General features: G+C 53.7%; 2 protein-coding genes across 4 annotated transcripts in view; both read left to right on the top strand.

Moving 5' to 3' along the window:
• THADA (THADA armadillo repeat containing) overlaps positions 1–5172 on the top strand; it is a 267741-nt gene extending 262569 nt beyond the window's left edge. For all 3 annotated transcript variants that reach the window (XM_081155905.1, XM_081155906.1, XM_081155904.1), the window contains exons 37-38: positions 1313–1482; positions 2534–5172. In XM_081155905.1, coding sequence (XP_081012031.1) covers positions 1313–1482; positions 2534–2929 — 566 coding nt within the window. In that variant the 3' untranslated portion in view covers positions 2930–5172. The remainder of the gene's footprint in view (positions 1–1312; positions 1483–2533) is intronic.
• A 1703-nt stretch (positions 5173–6875) lies between these two features.
• Positions 6876–9338, top strand: ZFP36L2 (ZFP36 ring finger protein like 2). The gene is made up of 2 exons (XM_081156024.1): positions 6876–7193; positions 7666–9338. The coding sequence occupies exons 1-2, from the start codon at positions 7143–7145 to the stop codon at positions 9061–9063; spliced, it is 1449 nt and encodes a 482-aa protein (XP_081012150.1). The 5' UTR covers positions 6876–7142; the 3' UTR covers positions 9064–9338.
• Positions 9339–21946: the final 12608 nt, after the last annotated feature.

The following is a 21946-nucleotide window of genomic DNA, read 5'->3' as shown; positions in this document are numbered from 1 at the left end:
TCATTTTCTTTATAGCCACCTAAAGCTCTGTGACTGTACACAGTGGGTTACCCTGTCTGAGCCCTGGATTCCTCATCTGTGAAGTAAGGATGGTAATACCCAAACCATAGGATGTTGGACTGGAGAGAAAGTATTTGGTCAGGGCCTAGCCCATAATAGGTCCTCACAATAGGCCTAAGCCTGGTTCCACACCATGGAGAACTCAGCCTCCCATTCCAGATGCTGAGCCTTCTGTGTGCTGAGCACCTCCCTTTTGGGCCATGGTCAGGGACACGTCTGTGGGCTGGAGCTGGAAATGTGGATTGACTTGAAAGACAAGGTCTCCACAGAAGGGGGTTACTGAAGAACAAGCGCTGGTGCACGGATGGTTCCACAGAGGTTCGTCGTCTGGGCGGTGGGATTCCGGTCCCATGTTTCAAGCCTCCTCCAGCTTGGTGTTGGGAGGGGCGGAGTTCTTTACGGAAGTGTCAACACCCTGAGCCTCCCTTCAAACCCATATTTAGGACCGTCTCAGGCAAAATGGTGAAGCAAGCAATGGCTTCCCGAAGGCGCCCACTTCCTCTTTCGGTGCCCTTCACGCAGGCAGCGAGGAACACTCGCGTCTGAAAGACGAAGTCACTCTAGGACGGCAGCAAAGCCTGAGCTAATTCCATCCCACCACCTGTTGTTGCACAGCCTGTGAACTGTAACGATGGTTTTTACATTTTTAGATGGTTGGGGAAAAATCATAAGAATTATTTTGTGACATGAAATTCAAATTTTATTGGGGCACATAAAGTTTTATTGGAGCATAGCCACAGCCATTTGTTTACTTACTGTCTTTGGCTACTTTCAGCAGAGTTAAGTAGTCGTGACAGTCTAAAAGGTTTATTCTCTGGCCCTTTAAGAGCAAGGTCGCTGTTGCCCTGTTCTAACATATTAGAGGTTCTGTGTGTTACGTGCCCAGCCGGATTTGCTGCTGGAGGAAGGGGCAGACCGCTGGAATGTGGGCATTGTGGCAGGCCTGCAGAGGAGGCTCTGGGTGGGAAGCTTTCCTGGTATCCTTCCAATTACACGAGACAGGCTAAGGGGAGGTAAATGTCTTGTCCTGCAGGTGGGTCTGCTCCTGTCCACACTGTGAGAGGCTCTAGCTGTGTAGACAGCAGGACTCAGAAGTGGGTTAATAACCTTTGGTGAGCCTGTCCCACCAGCTTCCCTACCAGGCTGGTGACAGTGGTTTTACCTGGGGCCCTTCACATTCCCAGAGTCTTGTAGAACCTCCCTGGGCTGGCCCCAAGCAGCACGTTCATCTCTCACCTCTCTGTTTCCACAGAATTTGCCTTCTGCCAGGTGGATGCCTCCATTGCTCTGGATGTGGCCCTGGTTGTGCTGTGTGACCTGCTCCAGCAGTGGGACCAGCTGGCCCCTGGACTCCCAATCCTGCTGGGATGGCTGCTGGGAGAGGGTGATGACCTCGTGGTCTGTGTGGAGAGCGAGCGTCAGGTAGTCCTGGGGTCTCAGGACAGTGGAGGTCAGGTCGGAGTGTCTTAAACCCACTGGAAACAGCACGTACAGGCCTACTTGGGTCTAACGTGCCTGCTGAAACGTGCTTCTGGATGCTCAGAGCAGTAACCAATCAAGAAACTGTCCAAATGAACATGGCAGCCTGCTGGGTGCTGCTGGGGCAGCTCTCATGCCGGCTTTTGGGGTTCTGGTCTGTGGGGAGAGAGGACTTTGAAAGAGGCTCCTTGGAAGTTGAGAGTTGAATTATGGAGAATCTTATTAGTCAGCAATGGAGGAGCCAGGGGCTCCCCATGGTGAGGTCTGAAGGTGAAACATTTCCAGAAAATCAGGGTCCTTGCAGGGTATTTGCTGATTGAAGAAAACTACTAGCCTCTCCTGGTGAGGGACTAGTTAACGCCCAGGAAAACCAAGGACTAAGACAAGCAGCAAAAGGATCTGAGAACTTCATATTCACCAGTGTCTGGCTCAGATGCCTTCTTGGCATCACCAGCAGGCTGAGAGTTCAAAAAGCAGCCTGTTTATGGGAAATTGAGAAACAAGATAAAGTGTCTATGATAAAATGACCTTGAAAATCCCCAGCATTATAGAAATTTGATTTCATACTGAGACTAGTTACTGTCTCATGCGTGGTGGTTTGTTCTTTGTTCTGCTGCTGAGAGTTCCCTTCCTCCCTCCTGTCTGATTTCTAGATGCACCTTTAGGTCTAGGGCCCACGGCCATGTTGAGGTCCCCTTTTCAGCACCAGGCCCCCAAAATATCTTGGCTTGGAACCACAAACACATCTTTTATCAAAGGTCATGTTAAGTCTGGAGAAAAAAATTCCTCTCTGGTAGAGAAGTACAAGTGAAAATAGAAGGTGACCTTCAAGGCTGCAAGTGGTATGTGTCTGCTGGTGTTGACAGGCAAGAGTGGGCCCTCTCCCCGGTGGGGGAGGCGACACACCTCTTCTGCATCTGGTAGGACTCTGATTGTGACTGGGGCTTGCAGACATCCCCTGTAAGGTTGACTTTTGGCTTTTCATTTGATTTAGGTGGAAGAAGACTACCTGTTTGAAAAAGTAGAAGTCAACTTTTGGGCTGAGACCCTGATCTTCGTAAAATACCTCTATAGGAACCTCTACAGTCTTCTCTCCAAGTCCAACCAGTGTCCCCTCAGCCCTGAGAGGCTCTGTCATCTTCAGAGGACAGCATCAGAGCAGTGCCACCTCCTTTCCCAGCTCTTCAAAGAGCTGCCACCAACTGCAGAGTTTTTGAAGACAGTGGAGTTCACGAGACTGCGCATTCAGGAGGAAAGGACTTTGGCTTGCCTGAGGCTGCTGGCCTTTCTTGAAGGAAAGGAAGGGGAAGACCCCCTAGTTCTCAGTGCTTCGGACTCTCCAGCAAAAGCAAATCAGTTAACTCTTCCAGGAACAGAAATGGCTTGTTGAAGAAAGACAGCTTGGGGGCTGAGGGTGGGGGTGGGGGTGGGGGAGGATTAGTCCCCACTAAACCTGCAGGAAATGTGTTGAACATAAATTCAAGTATTTTTTTCCCTTCATACCTCCCCAACTTCTGTAAGTCTAGTCTTCCCACAGAGGAGTTTTTCTTCAGTTCATTCATTCAAGGCAGCCTGGTTTATTGCAGCTACTGTAGGAAGTGAGGCTACCACATTGAATATTTACTCTGTTCCCAGGTGCAGGCCACCTGTGGGCCTGAATTAGCCTTTTTCATCCCCCAGGACCTCTAATGCCCAGCCATAGCCAGCCTGCATTTTCTGTGAATTGACTGCACAGAATTGGGTTTTGACACATGATTTCCACCACCACCCCTCCTTTTTTGGGCTGGATGTAGGACCTGGATTCATTGGCAAACAGCCCATTTGGTCAAAATTCCCAATTTTATTCCATTTTAGCTAAAGCAGAAATATGTTCCAAATGTTAGATGGATCCTGAGAGTATTAAGGATCAACTTCGTACAAATAGGGTTTTTTTATTGCCTGCATGTGAGTCCTGAGTGACCTACACATGCCATCCTAATTATTAAAAGAGCCATTGAGAGCTCCTACCCCAGAAAGAAGTGTTTGTGCTAATGCTAGGATACCTGATTTTGCCACCCAGTGAAATCACAGCCTGTTGGCTGTTAGAAGGAACCTGGGGAAAGGAGAGCCAGAATAAATGATGTATTTGATGCCTACACTGTTTATTATCATTTTCTTAGTGACAATAACAAAAGGTTTCTTATTTAGGATGCCAGAAAATACATTTACCCATTTCAGTTCTGCCTTTCCGAGCCCAGTCATCTTCCTCAGACACCCAGCAGGTGTCACTCTTGCACACATTTTGCTGCTGGTCCTGTTTTTCGTTGACTTGCCATTGTTAATTTGTAATTTCAGAGTAAGTGTAACCCTCAGGCAGTTATCTTGAAATTCATAGCTTGGATGGGTCATAGCCTCCATCTACATTCATTTTTCATCCTAGTTATCTGAAAAAGCCATTTCAGCAATAGTAAATAAACTTGGTCCAGCTTTTAGGATCTATAAATATTTTAAAATACTTCTCAGGTGAGCAGTCACTTAGAATTATATTATTGATGTTTGAGGGTCTGAAGAGGCAGTTTAGAGGAGAGAGCGTTTGATATGATCATTTCCTACTGCAGAAAGGCTTATATTTCAGATATAATTTGTCTCTCTGAAAGAAAACCATCTAACACTAAAAACACAGCCATACTAGAAGTATAAAGAAAGGGCTCTATAGGCAGAGGCAGGGAGAAAAGTTAACTTAGTGTCCAAAGTTTTGTCTTAAAGAGAACAGGAAATTCCTTGGTTGGTTTTGCACCATTCAGCTTAAAATGTGTTTTTTTTGTGATCCTAAATTAATTACCTGGTTAGGCATTTGTGTCGCTCACACACACTTGATGGGAAGTTGCCAACCTAACTTTTCTTTTGTTCTATGAAGAACTGGCTGGTGAGAAGTCAGGGAATTGGCATAATGTGCTGATAACCATGGTAGAATATTATGAAACTGGCTCCAGCAAAGCCCAGCATTCCCTTTTTTCTCCATTTAAAATGAAATATAAGCAGTTGCATAATTATAAAAATGTTTTACACCAACAGGTACTCTGTACCAAAGCATGTACCATAGCATGTTTATATGTTATCTCCAGAATCCTTCTACCAAGCCAGCAAAGTGGGTGTTCTCATAGCTTTGAGTAGGAGGAATTACCCCAGGTTTTGATCTTGGCTATGGCCAGCCTGGAAGGGCAGGAGGGACAGATGTGTCACTGGTTTTGTATCTAAAATCATGTTGCTGACCTGCAGTAGCAATGGCTAGGGAAATGGCTATCCCACACTTTCCTGGTTCCCAGGGAAACTGTAGAATACTGTACTGTCAGGGCCACCCTCAAATTGTTGTGTTTGGGGGTCATTTCAACAAAGAACTAAAGCAGAACAGCCAGGGTTCTTGGAGTGTCAGCCACAGAAGCCCAGCCCTGTCTAAAGGCCAGAGTATGCTGGGTCAGTCAAGAATGAAGCAGTAGCCTCTTCTGAGGGCACTGTCCTAGGGTGCAAGATTTGGTGCCCCCTAGCTCTGCGTTCATGATTCTATGGACCTCTAGCCATCTGGCCTAGCTTTCCAGAGGCCTAGCTTTCTCCATTTTTATGCTTTGTAAATTTGTTTTAATAAATAAGATGGATTTTACTTATCTTTTGAACACCTTTAACAACTCATTTGCACCTTCACAAAGGTGAGAGATGACTAAAGCAGGAATTCTCTTAGTTTTACCAGAAAACTCAAGTACCAAAGAGTACTTGGTATTTGGTACACAAAAATGACATGATTTGCCTAAACTCGTATGGCTTGTCAGGGGCAGGGACTGAACTCCCAGCCCTAAGTTTCTGATCCCAAAGTCCCTGCAGGCCTACCCAGGCTCTAGCTCCCTGGGAGGGTGTAGGGGGCGTACAGCAGTGGGCACTGCATTCAAACTGAACTTCAGGAGTCTGATTCCCCGATTGGCAGGCCCAGCTCATTCCCTTCCAGGTTAACAGAGGAACTGAGCACCTGATGGAAATGAGGGCAAGGTGAAATAAGATCAATTTGGGAAGGGGTGTGGGTCCCGTAGCTTTCTTCCCAGACACCTAGGGCGTCTTTCAACGTAAGCCCAACTGCAGCCTCGGCAGCCAGGTGTGCAAAATCCTGGGCCCAGCTACAGCTTTTTGGCAGCATACTTGCAGATAGGGAGTGACAAGGGCCCTGCAACAGACTCTGTATCATCTGCCCCAGTGGGACCGCCAACGGCCTTAGCCTCGCTGGGCGCTAGAGGGGGTGTCTGCCCCATACCCGGAGGGTGCCCGCGGCGGAGCGCTTCCCAGCACAGGCTTTTGGGGTGTGGGACCCTCGGGCAGTTATCTTGAAATTCATGGCTTGGATGGGTCCTAGCCTCCATCCACATCCATTTTTCTACATTTGCTGCTGGAAATGCAGAGGAAATGGGAGCGAGTCCCTCTTCCGAGCGCTCGGCGCCCGCCCCGCCCGGCCCCGGGTCAGCCCCGGCCGGAGCCTGGGGCCTACGGGGAGCTGGGGGGCAGGGAAGCGGCTTGGCGGGGGGGCCTGACGGGCAGCTACACCCCAGCCCGGGAGGCGGGGAGGCCGCGGGCCCGGAGCCAGGCGGGAGGCGGGAGGCGGCCCCGGCCCGCGCGGCCCCCCGGCCCGTCCTCCCGCCCGCCCGCGCCTCTGGCCCCGGCTCAAGGTCTTGTGATGTGACTCGCGCAGCCCGGGCGGCCGGGCCTGTTGACCGCGGCCGCGCGCGGGGCGGGGAGCGCGGGGCCCCGCCCGCCCGCCGCAGCCCGCGTGGCCGCCCCGCCCCGCCCCCCGCGTCTCCACGTGCAGTCGGGACGGAGCCTCCACCCGCGGGCCGAGGCCGGGAGCCCGCGCCCCGCCGCCCCGCGCAGCGCCTTTGCCGGCCAGCCGGCCGCGGACGGCGGGGGACCCGTGCATTTTGCAGCTCCCGCGCCCGGCGCTACACCGGGGCAGGTCCGAGCGACGCGGTGTCGCCCCGCAGCAGCAGGCGGGGCGGGCGCGCTCCAGGCTGCAAGGCCCCGGCCCCGTCCAGTGCGCTGGGGATGCCCAGCAGCGCGCCCCCGCCCCCCGGCGGCACCCACCCAGACGCGCTCTCCCAGACACCCCGAGAGCCCGCGACGGCCCCGCCCCGCGGCTTCCCCCCCCCGCAGAGGAAAAAAATTGGCGGCGGCCAATGGGAGGCCGGGAAGGCGCGTGACGTCGCGGGCCGGCGGGCGGCGCGTTGCCTGGAGACCCGGCGGCGAGCGCCCCGCCCCCGCGCCCGCCCCGCCGCCGCGCCGAGCGGCCTATAAAGGGCGCGGGCGCGCGGGCCGCCGGGTTCCAGCAGTCCGCGAGCTGCCGTGGGCGCCGCGCAGGGGGCGGCTGGGCACCGGGCGCGCAGCAGCGCCCTCGCTCCTCGCCTGGCCGCGCGCCGCACTCCGGGCCCCTCGCGCCCGGCCACGCCGCTCCCCTCGCCCCTTCTCGCCCGGCCCGCTCCCGGCCCCGCCCCGCCCGCTCCCGTTACTCGGCGTGGCTGGAGCCCGCCGCGGCGCGCGGGCTTCCCTCGGAGCTCCCCGCCTGCCCCGCCGACGCCGCAGGACCCACAAACATGTCGACCACACTTCTGTCCGCCTTCTACGACATCGACTTCTTGTGCAAGGTACGCGGGGAGCCCTTCGCGGTCTCAGACCCGCCTTCTGGCCTCGGCTCTTGGGGAAACCCTCCCCACCCCGACTTTTTGGGGGCCGGGGGAAAATCCCGAAGTTTGCAGCAGTTGCGCTAGCGCCTCGTGGGCGGAGAGAGGGCGCGGGGAGGGGGCCGGGCGCGGGAGCGGCTGTGGCTGCTTCGTTTCTCCCCGGCCGGCTCGGCCACGCTTCCCGGGCCTCCCGGGCCGAGTGCGCGCCGCCCAGGCCGGCGACCCGGGCCGAGGGCCACACGTGGAGCCCCGGCGCGGCCTGAGCGGGAGTCCGGCTCGGGCCCGCGCGAACGTGCTGCTTTTTCGCGTGTTTGGGTGGAGGGCGGGGGCCGAGTCGAAATCAAAAAGAAAGAAGAACCAGAAGACTGGCGGTTACTCTGCAGCTCGCCCCAACCCTTCCGTCTCTTACCCCTCCCCGCTCCCCTCCTTTCGGCAGACGGAGAAATCCCTGGCCAACCTCAATCTGAACAACATGCTGGACAAGAAGGCAGTGGGGACGCCCGTGGCCGCCGCCCCCAGCTCGGGCTTCGCGCCGGGCTTCCTCCGACGGCACTCGGCCAGCAACCTGCACGCGCTGGCGCACCCCGCGCCCAGCCCGGGCAGCTGCTCGCCCAAGTTCCCGGGCGCGCCTAACGGCGGCAGCTGCGGCAGCGGGGTGGCGGGCAGCCCGGCCGCCTACGGCCCCCTCAAGGAGCCGTCGGGGGGCGGCGGCACAGCCCTGCTGAACAAGGAGAACAAGTTCCGGGACCGCTCGTTCAGCGAGAACGGCGAGCGCAGCCAGCACCTCCTGCACCTGCAGCAGCAGCAGAAGGGGGGCGGCGGCTCGCAGATCAACTCCACGCGCTACAAGACGGAGCTGTGCCGGCCCTTCGAGGAGAGCGGCACGTGCAAGTACGGCGAGAAGTGCCAGTTCGCGCACGGCTTCCACGAGCTGCGCAGCCTGACGCGCCACCCCAAGTACAAGACGGAGCTGTGCCGCACCTTCCACACCATCGGCTTCTGCCCCTACGGGCCGCGCTGCCACTTCATCCACAACGCGGACGAGCGCAGGCCCGCGCCGTCGGGGGGCGCCTCCGGGGACCTGCGCGCCTTCGGCGCGCGCGACGCGCTGCCCCTGGGCTTCGCCCGCGAGCCGCGGCCCAAGCTGCACCACAGCCTCAGCTTCTCGGGCTTCCCGTCGGGCCACCACCAGCCGCCCGCGGGCCTCGAGTCCCCGCTGCTGCTCGACAGCCCCACGTCGCGCACGCCGCCGCCGCCCTCCTGCTCCTCGGCCTCGTCCTGCTCGTCGTCGGCCTCGTCCTGCTCGTCCGCCTCGGCGGCCTCCACGCCCTCGGGCGGCCCCGCTTGCTGCTCGGCGGCGGCGGCGGCCGCGCTCCTGTACGGCGCCGGGGGCGCGGAGGACCTGCTGGCGCCCGGGGCCCCGTGCGCCGCCTGCGCGGCCGCCTCCTGCGCCAACAACGCCTTCGCCTTCGGCCCCGAGCTGAGCAGCCTCATCGCGCCGCTCGCCCTGCAGACGCACAGCTTCGCGGCCGCGGCCGCCGCCTTCTACCGCGGCCAGCAGCCGGGCCCCGCGCCGCCCGCGCCCCTGCCCGCCGGCGCCGCGCCGCCCTCGCCGCCCTTCGGCTACCAGCTGCCGCGCCGCCTGTCCGAGTCGCCCGTGTTCGACGCGCCCCCGAGCCCCCCCGACTCGCTGTCGGACCGCGACAGCTACCTGAGCGGCTCCCTGAGCTCGGGCAGCCTCAGCGGCTCCGAGTCCCCCACCCTCGAGCCCCCCAGCCTCGACCCGGGCCGCCGCCTGCCCATCTTCAGCCGCCTCTCCATCTCCGACGACTGAGGCAAGGGGGCGCCAGTGAGGAGGAGGCGGGAAGGCCGCCCCTGGGGGGCTGGGGGTGCCCCGCCGTCCCCCCCGGGCCAGGGGCTGGGGGGCTTGAGTGGGGGCAGAGGCCACGTGCGGACTGCAGGCTGGGCCGAGCACTTGGACTCGAACTTGTGTGCCGGGAGGGGCCCCACCCCTCCCCTTTCGGTTTCCTCTTGTTTTGTTTTCTATAATTATTTTTATTATTACGAAGTTTCATTCTTGTTGAGCAAAAAAAAAAAAAAAAAAGCCAACGAACTTTTTGTATTGATGAACAAAATATTCACAACTGGGCAGTTGTGATGCGAATAGAACAAAAAAAACCAAACACTTAAACTTTCTTAGTCTCAGATGAGTTTGGGACTTTAGGAAAAAGCCAACCCAGCACCAGCAGCTACCAACCACCATTCCATATCCTCACTTGAAAAGCATTAGTTACAGTCCAGATGTGGGAATTCTTGTCTTGAAAGGAGTTCCTTACTGTTTGTCTCAGACCAGTGTAAACAAGCCAGCCAAGCCACCACCTTGTTAAGCCTATAAGCTTTTAGAGTTTAATATTCTGCCACGAATATGCCTTGATAGTAGGCTCCATAGGTTTGTTCGTTGTTTCTTTTACCAAGTTATGTGTGCCTGGAAAAACCTTGCATTCCAAAGTTTCATACTGGGTTACTGGTTTTGTTGCCACCACTTAGTGGATGTTTAATTTAGAACCATTTTGTCTGCTCTCTGGAAGCCTTGGGCAGAGCTTAGTTTGTAGTTGTTGGAGAATAACTGCTGATTTTTTTAGCTGTTTTGAGTTGATTCGCACCACTGCACCACAACTCAATATGAAAAACTATTTAACTTATTTATTATCTTGTGAAAAGTATACATTGAAAATTTTGTTCATACTGTATTTATCAAGTATGATGGAAAGCAATAGATATATATTCTTTTATTATGTTAAATTATGATTGCCATTATTAATCGGCAAAATGTGGAGTGTATGTTCTTTTCACAGTAATATATGACTTTTGTAACTTCACATGGTTATTTTATTGTAAATGAGTAAAAAAAATCTTAATTTAAGAGATTGTATGTAATATTTATTTCATTAATTTCTTTCCTTGTTTACGTAAATTTTGAAAGATTGAATGATTTCTTTACAGAAATCTACATGCTGTGGAAGTAGTTTGAGTTTTCTTAGAATGTAAAATGGTTGTAGCCCATCCAAATTTAAAGAAAAAAAGTGACCACATACTTTGCAATCAGGTTTAAATGTGGCATGCTTTTCTCATTCCAAGTTTATAAACAAGCAAAAAGTTCTTGTTTGCTTTTTCCACCAGTTCTACTGTGACATACTCTGCGTATAAAGACATGTAGCAATAATGGGGGGTAGTCTCTCTCAGTGCCTTTGGAAGGGCCAGAACTAGCCTTAAATCTTCCTCAACCAAATAAGTATTTTGTCTATTAGTGCTTGAGAGAATTTGAATGTAGGATGGGTTCAACTGCACAAAAGGAAAAGATTTTTACCACTTTTTTTATAGAGATAAAGTGAGGAGGCCACCTCTTAGTGCTAAAATAATAGTATGTATTACATGAATATGCCTTGTTTAATTACAGGAAATCCCAAAACTTGTACTATTTTCTTTCCCCATGTAGAAGGGCAGGAATGCTTTCCTAGACAGCGGGTGAATGAGCAGTAGCTTTAGTTTGTATGTACGTAGGTACAGTTGGAGCACTATGTATGTATGTATGTATGTATTCTGGACTACTTTGACAGAAGTAGGTATTTGAATGTAACACAGTAAGTCAACTTGAGTTGTAATATATTTTTGGGGAATCAGTTCACTACAAATTGTGACTGTAAACATTGTACTGTAAATGTTTTGTAGTTTTCCCCCAATAAAATTTTTGGGAAAAAGTATTAATGTGTAAGATAGCTTTTTTTTTTCTTAATGGGAATATTTTGCTTCCCATCCGTCTGTCAGGCCTGGCCCAGGTCTCAGAGGGGTTGGGGGCTCGGATTTAGAGAGCTGGCAGAGCCTGCCCCCCTCCATGTTTTATGTAGTCAGTTCTTTAGCTGAAAAAAGGTAATTATTTGGACTGTCAAGGGCATTAGTTAGCTGTTCCCCTTGGTAATAAGATGCATCCAGTGTTGGCTGGTGGCAAGGCCTGGCTAGGAGGCCTGAAGGGGTGTGGCCCGCCTGTGAGTCACCAAGTAGATCACGTGTCTGCAGTGGCAGCTGAAGGTCCGATTTTTTTTGATTTTTTTTTCCTGGGCCGCCCAGGGAACTGAACCGCCTGAGTAGGGAAGGGGGCCACTGCCAGGCGATGGGCCGGCGCTGCAGCCCTGGAAAGTGCTGCACTGGTGGGGGTGGGCCTGGGGTGTTCCTGGACGCGGAAAGCCTGGGAGTGCCCTTGTCCGGAGAGGAGGGGCAGGGAGCGGACGTGGAACAGGTTAAACTTACCTCTGGGCGATGTCTGCGCGGACAGCTCCTGGGGTGAGCGCGTAATTTGTGCAGAGGGATTAGTGTCTGCCGGAGCCGACTGGCCGGAAAGCAGAGTCGACCCTTGTCTCTAAGAAAAAGGAAGCAAAACACGACCCGTTTGCTGATTCTCAACACGTTGGGCAAAACCTTGGCGTGGTTTTTTCCTACAATCACTTTAAAAACTTAAAAAGCAGGTTCATAAATCAACCCATGTGTTTTCTTCACCCTTCACCCCTACCCGCCCCGCGCACGGTTCAGACACTTTTTCCAAAGTAGGTAAGAGATTTAGCAAGTTTGTTTTCGTGTCTGCGGCAGCTGCGCGCTGTCGGCCGGTGCTCGCGCCCCTCCCGGGGCGGGGCGGCGGGTCCGGCTCCTGCTCGCGCCCCTCCCCGGGCTCCTGCTCGCGCCCCCCCCCCCCCCGGGGCGGCGGGTCCGGCTCCTGCTCGCGCCCCCCCCCGGGCTCCTGCTCGCGCCCCCCCCCCCCCCCGGGGCGGCGGGTCCGGCTCCTGCTCGCGCCCCCCCCCGGTGCGGGGCGGCGGGTCCGGCTCCTGCTCGCGCCCCCCCCCCCCCGGGGCGGCGGGTCCGGCTCCTGCTCGCGCCCCCCCCCCCCCCCGGGGCGGCGGGTCCGGCTCCTGCTCGCGCCCCCCCCCCCCGGGGCGGCGGGTCCGGCTCCTGCTCGCGCCCCCCCCCCCCGGGGCGGCGGGTCCGGCTCCTGCTCGCGCCCCCCCCCCCCCGGGGCGGCGGGTCCGGCTCCTGCTCGCGCCCCCCCCCCCCCCGGGGCGGCGGGTCCGGCTCCTGCTCGCGCCCCCCCCCCCCGGTGCGGGGCGGCGGGTCCGGCTCCTGCTCGCGCCCCCCCCCCCCGGGGCGGCGGGTCCGGGCTCCGCCGAGCGTGGGGTCCCCCCCCCCGGCCCCGCCGGCAGCTGCTTCGCGTCGGCCAGGACGCGCCGGTGGCTGGGGCGGTGGGCGCTCGGCGCGCTGCCGGAGGCGCGGGGGACGGCCTCAGAGTTCCCCAGACGCCCGCCCTTGGCCGAGGAGGGTTCGCCAGCGAGGACCCTGCAGGCTCCCCGGCCTCTTCACCATAAAAAATGTACGATGCGGGGGGAAACTCTAAAATGTGATGCTATTTGGGCCGGGCTGCGTTTCAAAGGCCTTGTTTCCACTTCATTCCAAAACTTATTTTCCTTAAACAAGTACTTTTGATCAGCTGGAGTGCTCGACTTCTTTTTGGGGTAAGCCACATTTATTTTTCAAAATGGATTTGTTTGCAATCCCAGCTGCTAAGATCTGATGTTTTGTATTTTAGACCTAGTGGAGGGTGGAAAGCTGGGGGGGTCATTCAGAAATTCGCTCTTGCGGTCATTGTCTCTGGAGCGGCTGGAATTCACAGAAAACAAAACTCTACTATTGCTTGATCACCCTTAGGAAAGTTTTCGTGTAAATTAAAGGAACAAGAAATAACAAATTGCAAGTAAAGACAAGCCAGGATTTCTATCACAGGCTTGGGAGTGGAACTAAAACTGACTCTGGCTCTAAAACTGTATTACATTCAAGATAAAATTCTTTTGTAGTCAGTTGTGAAAAGGAGCCCAGAATGTGATGGTGTTTAGAATGCCCCAATAGTGTGGCATTTCCTCCAGCTGTTTGAAACTAAGGTGTTTTTTAAACAACCCAGTTAGTGTGTGCCACCTTCTAAATTATTTCAGAGAAGGGATGCATGCATAGACATATTTTCTGCCACCCCTTCTGTCTGAATCTACTGCTGAGTGCATAAAAGGGGAAAAAACACACACACAAAAAAACTATTGAGAAGGCCCAAGCTCTGCACCCGCCCATGGGAATAGATGGAGGATTGTGAGCTCTGCAGCAGCTCAGGATCCCGGATTGAAAGGGCCAGCCAGGCCTGGGAGGGCCCAAGGCAGCTAGAATTAACAGGCATAGCTCTTGGCTGCAGGTCTGGTCCAGCACTAAGATGCTCAATTTTAAAACCTGCCTGGGGTCTCAGAAAATCCCCAAGCTGGATGTGTGCAGGGAGGAAGCCTGCTAGAGTGCATTTGAACCTGGAAGGGAACCGTGCCCAGGCACTAGCTCTTCTCCAGTTTTGCTTGTGGTGACAAGAGTGAGGGCAGATGTGACTGTTTTGAAAGCAGAAGTTGGATCTCTGTGCCTTCCTTGGCCTGGTGAGTTAGTGGGAGCAGACTCAGCCCCTAGAGGGTAAGCCCAGGCCGGGTTTACCTTCAGTTGGGGGCCTGTGGCCACTTTCCATTGTTATTGCCTCATTTCATTGTGTTTATTTTTTCTTGTTCACACTTCAGGAGATGTGCAGACCTGTGGCCATCCAGGGCAGGTCCAGTTCCACGCTGCTGGCAAGGCCAAGGCGGGAAGAAGGGAAAGAGGGAGGGGCAGGGAGGAGCCAAGGCCTGGCGGCCAGACAGGCCTGCCCAGGAGGAGTCCTGAGGGGATGGGGGGGTCGGCGCCTGAGCTGCAGGAAGCCACAGCACCTCCAGGGTCCACCCCTGCCTAGATGGGTTCTTCCAACCTTTCCTGGCAGCTGCTGCTAGGCCTGGAAAACCTATGAGTGTGTATGCGTCTAAGGGCATGACTGTATGTGTAGAGGGCGTGCTGGGGGGCGTCCATATGGAGGGTGTATGTGCGTGTGTGTCTGTCCCTGTCTGTCTAGGTGGCTGTGCACATGTTCGTGGGTGCTGCTCTGTGCAGGTGCTCGGGGTCTGTGTCTGTGTGGTGTTTCTGTGGGGGAGAACTGGTGTATGGGGCTGTCTGCGGATATGTGGATCCATGTGGCTATTGGTATGTGTGTGGGGTATGTCTGTCTGTAGGGTGTGAGTCTGTGTGTGTGTGTGTGTAAATCTGTGGGTTCGGGTGTGTGTTGCTGTGTGTGTGAGCAAGGGGGTTGAGTGTGTCTGTTGCTCCGTGTGTAGGTCCACGTGGGTGTGGGTGTACGTGAAGCTGGGGGTGGGGTGTCTGTGGGCAGGTGTGTGGGTCTGTGGGGTGTGAGGGAGAACCTGTCAGCGATGCTGTGTGTTTGGGCCTGGATGTGCCTGTGTGTAGGGGAGTGTCTCCATGAGGGGGTGGGGGTGTTAGCAACACCTACGGAGGAAAAGCAGCCCTTTTTGGCAGCCTCTTTCAAGTTAAAAACTGCTTTCAAAACCCGGAAATGATGGCCAGGCTGTGATCTGCTTCCTGCGGGGGGGGGGGGGGGGGGCAGAACAGGGTGGGGTGGGAGGGTGGCAGACAGACCTCCAGCTTGCGGGGACCCGGGCCCACCTTATTGCGGGGCGCACCTGCCAAGGACAGGCCTCCTGGGCCTGCCTATAGGGACATATTTAGAAACAGTTCTCTGGCTGGAGGAGGAAGGGGCCCATTTATTTTCATCTGTGCAGAAATAGCTCTTGTCAGAGAGGCGTTCGGGTGCCCTCTGGGTGAGAGGCAGCTCTGAAATAGAAGGAAGGATATTAAGGACTTTAAGCAGACAAGAAAACTCCTAAACTCGCTGAAACTGAGTTTAAAATATTTCTCTAAAAATAAGCTTTGTTTTCCTTGTGGATTCCTCTGGCAGTCAGGCCCTTGTGTCAGGGTGCTTAGCTGGCCTGGGAAGCCAGGCGGAATTTTTTAAAAAGCAAGTGTTTCCCAGCTGTGGCCTTGGAAAGTTCTCCGTTTTCCATTTATTAAACTCCTAGTTTCCGGCTAATTAAAATTATTTTCAAATAAAACTCCCTGGCCCAGCAATATTTGATGAAACACAGAATTCCCGGTGACCCCCCTCTGCAGGAGGCTGGGCTGGCTGTGGGGTGGCCGATGGTGCTGGTTTTACCTGGAGGAGGGAAGCCTTTGAAATGCATACCCAAGGTCTTGTCTTACCAAATCCCACCACTCCCGTGGTGACTGGGGTGAGAGGCTGCTTGTAGGGCAGTCTCTGAGCCCTGTACCCCTTGACAAGGGGCTGTGGGTCATTGAGAACCTGCTGTTTCTTTCCATGCACCCCTGAGCAGAGAAGGGGTGCACTTCAGGGGACAAGAACTAGGCTGAGTATGTGGCAGGTGATGCTGTGCTCCCTGGTCTGGTTACTGTTGAAGATTTAGGTCCAGCTGGTCCAATGTGCCAGGGCTTTATTGAGCACCTACTAGATGCCCAGACTCCCAGGGCAACACGTTGTAAAGATGGAAATCAGAGATGCTGCAGGCAGGGGGCATGTATTGCTGAGGGCCAGAGGTTGTGTGATTCAGAGTCGCTGACAGGCCCCCTCACTGCCCTGGGATTCAGTCCACATATCACAGGGGTGGGATGCTGAGACTGCTGGCGGGACCTTTCATTCATCCCTCAGGTAGCTCTTGATCGCCTAGTAAATGCTGCACAGAGGGAACAGATGAGCTGACAGGTGTCATCCTGCCCACATGGAGTGTACCTAATGTTTTCAAGGTCCGTTCGTGATGTAGCTTCAGTCAGCAGCCTTCATTCCTTTGTATGGCAGTGTACTGTTCCATTTTATGGATAGACTACGTTTTGTTTACTTATTCATCAATTGACAGACATTGGAGCTGTTTTCACGTTTTGGTTATTGTTGAGCAATGCTGCTCTGAACATCCATGTACGGTTTTTGTGTAAGCATGTTTTCAATTCTTTTGGTTATATATGTAGAAGTAGAATTGCTGATCACATGGTCACTCTATGTTTAGCTTTTTGAGGACTGCCATACTATTTTCCAAAGAAATACACTGGTTTTTGTAACTATTTCATTAATGCCTGTTTCCCCTACTCATCCTGATGCGTGCTCTATGATGTCTACATATAAAAACATGTACACTCATTCACAATAGCCAAAAAGTGGAAACAACCGAAATGTCCATCAACACATGGGTAAGTAAACAAAGGCGGTCTATCCATACAATGAAGTGGTATTTAGTCATAAAAAGGGATGAAGTATTGATTCACAGTACAACATTAATGAACCTTAAAAACATTGTGTTACATGAAAGAAGCCAGACACAAAAGACTACATGATTCTACTTATATGAAATGCCCAGAATAAGCAAATCTATGGAGACAGAAAGTAGATTCGTGTTTGACAGGCTAAAGGACGACGGGAATGAATGCTGCTAGATACAGTGTTTCACTTTGGGTTGATGAAAACATTCTGGAATTAGATAGTGGTGATGGCTGCACAACCTTGTGAATATACCAAAGTTCGTACATTTGTGTACTTTAACCCGGTGAATTTTGTTGTATGTGAAACCTGAAATCTGGGGTATGAAAGGGAAGGACAGAGAATGAGAGAGCCTCTGTCAGGAAAACTGACCTCACTTAGGGCCTGGGAAGCTTCTAAAGAAGTAAGAAGAGCAAGTCACAGTAAGGCGAAGAGCCAGAGAGAGAGTTTTCCAAGTGAAAGGAACAGCTAGGTGCTTGCTTCAGCAGCACATATACTAAAACTGGAACAATACAGAGATGGCATCTGCACAAGGATGGCATACAAATTCGTGAAGATTCCATATTTTTAGGTTACTAGAATTATAGTGGTGATCATTTTGTAAGGTATATAGATGTCAAAGCACTATGTTGTGTACCTGAAAGTAATATAGTACTGTATACCACCTATATTTTAATTTTTTTTAAAGGAGCAGCTAGTGCAAAGGCCCTGTGGTTAGAGGGAGCATGGTTCCAGAGAGAAAAGGAAAAATGGATATAGCACTGGGGTGGAGAACAGAGCTAAGCGGCACAGGAAGGGGCTCAGGCAAAGGGCTCAGCGCTCACGAGACCACTAGCCTACCCTGGCCAGTGTGGCTCAGTTGGTTGAGCATCAGTCCACGCACCAAAAGGACACCAGTTTGATATCCAGTCAGGGCACATGCCTGGGTTGTGGGCTCAATCCCCAGTGCAGGAGGCAGCTGGTCGATGTTTCGCTCTCTTATTGATGTTTCTCCCTCCTTCTCCCTTCCTCTCTCTAAGATCAATAAAAAATATTTGAAGCTCTAGCTGGTTTGGTTCAGTGGTTAGAGCATCGGCCTGTGGCCTGAAGGGTCCCAGGTTCGATTCCAGCCGAAGGCACGTACCTCGGTTACAGGCTCGATCCTCAGCCCCGGTTGGAGTGCGTGGGGGAAGCAACCAATCGATGTATCTCTCTCATGGATATTTCTCTCTCTCTCTCCATCTCTTTCTCTCTCTCTCTCTTTCTCCCTCCCCTCTTCCTTCCACTCTCTCTGAAAAGCAATGGGAAAAATATTCTCTGGTGAGGATTGAAAAACAACATATTTTTAAAAAGAGAGAGAGAGACCACTAGTCTGCCTGTGTCCCCCACCAATTCCTGTATTACAGCATCATATTTTTGGCTTGATGATTTCTACAGTTTTCTTATATTATCCTTTGAAATTTGCTATATTTCAGTTAACTGTTTTCAATTAAGTTTTTAAGTGAAAAAATTGTTCTCAGAGCCCCTCTAAAAATGTAAACACCCCTGAGAGGGGGACTCATTGGGACCTTTCACCCCGGAGCTCAGTAGGTTATCACCAGTGGGAAGAACTGGGACTCGAGTCAGGGGTGGGAAATGGGTCCCAGTTGCTGGGTCATTGTGTGACCTTGAGTCTCTTTGAGCCTCAGTTTCTTCATTTGAAAAAATAGGTTAATCTATTGTTGTCCTTGTTTTTGTTGTAAAGATTGAGATAATATTTGCCACATGCTTTGCCCAGTGCCTGCAGGTGGTAAGTATTCAACAAGAACTAGCTGGCTGTCGTTATCATTACCGATCCCCTCCTCCCCAGCTCATGCCCACAGATCTCCTGGTTGGAATGCCTTAAAGATCCTCAAAGTGACTCTTTATGGAGCCCCTATTATGTACTAAAGCTTTATGTATGTTAATAACAGCCTTTATATCTACCCAAGACTGAGGGACTATTACAGTCCTTGTTTCAAAGATAAGGAAACTGAGCTCAGAGAAGTTACATGCCCGAGGCCAAGCGCTGGGAAAAGGCTGGAGCAGAATTCAAAGGAATCCAAGCGTAGCTCCTTCAGATGGCCTCAGGCCGCCTCTGACTTGCTCTCCCTGCCTTACTCCCACACTGTCTGTAAACCCAGATTTCCACATCTGTGCTTTAAAGACACAATTAGTTCAAGTCACCCTTTGCTCAAAATCCTCACTGAGAATAAAAGCTAAAACCTTAGCAAGGCCTACAAAGTCTTGCATTATCTGTAGGAACCCCTACCCTTCCTGCAGCCTCCTTTCTGCCTCAGGGCCTTTGCACTTGCTGTTCCCTCTGTCATGCTCTTCTACATGGTCTGTTTCCTTCAGTTTTCTGCTAAGTGTCACCTTTTTCAGGAGCCACCCAGGCCACCCCTCTAAAACAACAACCCCATCTGGTATTTCTTCTCTCTCGTCCTGCTTTATTTTTCCTAGCATTTGTCATCCTCTGACATGTTTTAAATGCTTGCATGTGTATGAGTGTGTATATAAATATAAATATAATTCCTTCCTTAGACTCTAAGCTTCACACCTAATCAGTAGGCACCCAATTTGAGGGGAGTCAGGAAGGTCCCCTAGCCTGCCTCCACCAAACTCTCCCAACCACTCAGGCCTTAAGATGACAGTGGAAACTACTTCCCTTTGGAAATTCTAGATACAGCTGTGCCGTCCACTATGGTAGGCACTAGCCATGTGGGGCTATTTAAATTTCAATGTAATTAAAATTTAAAACTCACTTCCTGCGGTCACACTAGCCACACTTCAAGTGCTCAATAGCCACGTGAAGCTAGGGGCTACTGCACTGACCGGCCCAGACTATTTCCGTCATCGCAGAAAGTTTTGCTGGACAGCACTGCTGCTCTAGAATGTCCTGGTAAAATGCAAACAGCTGTAAAGAAGGAGCCTCTGTCATCTGATCCTTGAAGGGTTGTTCTTTCCCAAAGCAATTTCTGGGACACAACCATGACGCCTTTGCTGACTCTCCCTCCCCTCACGAGCCGAGAGTGCAGTATATTCCAAAAGGACCACTCTGCCCAGGAGAGTGTACGTGTCTGGAGGGGAAATGAAGGGACTGTCCGCCGTGTGCTGGCACCTTACAGCCCCGCCAGCAGCCTAGGAGCCAGCGCCTCACACCAAGCTCCTGCGGTCCCTGTCTGCAGGCCGAGGCACCGCTCCGTCGTCCACGCGGGACGCGGCATCCCCCTGAAGTCTTTCTCTAGCTTCCCTCCCTCCCTTCCCTCGAGCTGCCGGGCCTAACGGCTGCTTTCTAACGCTGCCCCTCTCTGTCTTTACCGCCTCCGCAACTTGGGCTCCCCCTCTCACCTGGACAGCAGGTGAACCAAAGCCCCAGCTGCTCCTCCGAGCCACCATTCCCCAGAGCCAGCTGCTAAAACACTTAGGTGATCCTGCCCCTCCTGCCCAAAGACCCTGAAGGGACCCCTCAGCCCTAGTTCAAATCCAGGCTTCCAACATGCTCTTTCGGGCTCTGCCTGATGCTCACCACTCCTTGGTTGCCCTGGAGCATCCCCAGTGTCCCCCTGCTTCCTCAGCCTCACCCCTCCTCCCACCCAGCCCCAGCCCCAGGGCCCCTGTGCAGGCGTTTGTAGGAGCACAGAGCACTTTGCCCTACACCCCGTCTTCCTCTCTAGCCTGGAAGTTCTTTCAGAGCGAGAACCGTCTTGTTCCTCTTTGCACACCCCAACCTGGCTCCTCGAAGGGCCTCGATAACTACAAAAGCACTAGCTCCTGTGAGTGGTACCGTTCTCTCCCATTGGACAGATGAGGAAACTGAAGCTCAGAGAAACAAAGACTCTTACCCAAGGCCTCCCAGCTCATAAATGGTGGGGCCACGATGCCACTCACAGCCCGTAGCAGAGTGGGATGACTGGCCATTCACAAAGGGGAAACACACCGCGTCCTGGTGGACATGGCCTCTCACTGAGTTTTTCCTCGTATTCCAAACTTATTCAGGCTTATTCTGAATATCCAAACAGTAGACATTGAATCCCAGTGTGGACAAATGGGAAAGTCCCTCCCAACCTTCCTTGTCAGTCCCACCAGCAAAGCTGACCCCTTGGTAACCGCTTTCTGTAAGGAGCCCCAGATGTTTGGTCGTGCGGCTGGGTCTATAAATATTTACACATACACTTCACAGGTGGTCCCGCGCACTGGGTGGGGCGGTGCTGTCCCTCCTGCCCTCTCCCGGCACCTTCTTTAAAGGCGGCACGGCCGCCAAGCCCAGCGTTGTCTCACTCCACGCGCGCCCTTGTACACGGGCCCCTGGCTGAGCGTTTCCATCAGGTGAGTCCCTAGCGGCAGCACAGCTGAGCTGTGGGGTGGTTCCCATGTTTCTGTGCAGACAATGTGTGTTTAAAACCTTGAAACCTGCCATCCTAGTAACCCTCCAGAAATATTGCACTAAATGCCCCCCCCCCCTTGGTGCCTCAGAGACTATTTCTGCCCCAGTTCACTCCCTGTATGATTGTTCTGAATTTCTGGAGTCCATGTAACGGGGGCTGCCCTTTGGGATCCGGTCTTTCTCCTCTGTCCTGTTCTCCGGTCCTCCGGTGGCTAAGCCCCATCTCCCCCAGCTCTGGGCCCGGGGAGGGCAGCCCATGGTTGTCCATCACCTGGGCTGGTGCCAAAGATGAGGCTGCTCCCTGCCCCCCGAGGCCCCAGGCAGGTGAGTCAGTCCCACCAGGCTCTGGTCACCTGGGGCTTGAGGGCAAGGAAGTGGGAAAATCCTCCCACTAAAACTGTGCCTGTTGGTAGGAGCAGCAGAAATGCTCCCGAGACAATGGTGTTGCCGATGGAGGGGCGAGACGGTAGGCCCGGCTCTGTGAGGGCACGTGAGCGCGTGTGCAGGAGTGTGAGTCGGCGTGTGCCGGCGTGCGTGCGTGTCTCGGGGCGGTTGTGACAGGCGTTATGTAATGGAGGCACTCCCCGGGGCCAGCAAACCGCAGTGGTGTAACCGCCGCCTCGGCTGGGCCACCAGAAGGGAAGGAGGGAAAATGTAAACACATTCTGGGCCTTTCCCTGGCCCGCCACAAGCAGCCCTGGACAGGGCAGCTCTTCTGGTTCTCCATCCCCACCACCTTAGGCCCGTGGGCTGGACTGGGAGGAAGGAGGCTGAGGCCAAGGGACAGGGCCCAGAGGAGAGCCCGGCAGGCCTCCCGGGGCTTCTGGGTCTGCCACAGCAGTGCGTCCCCGACGTGGGCCTGCTGCCTTTCTCACCCTCAGAGCTGTCCCCTCTAAGTGCCTTCGGGGGCTGCCTTTGTCCCAGAGCCTCTGCCTGGCACTGGAGCCCATCACCCTGCAGCGAACCGGTGTGGACTGGCTGCTCACCTGTTCCCGTGGTTGGGTGGCCTCAGGGTGCAAAGGTGCACCTCCTCCCTGCCCCCCACACCTCATCTGCAGACCAGCTGCA

The sequence above is a fragment of the Miniopterus schreibersii genome (genome assembly GCF_964146895.1).
Source record: "Miniopterus schreibersii genome assembly, chromosome: 13".
NCBI lineage: Eukaryota > Metazoa > Chordata > Mammalia > Chiroptera > Miniopteridae > Miniopterus > Miniopterus schreibersii.
This window is presented reverse-complemented; position numbering and strand designations above follow the sequence as displayed.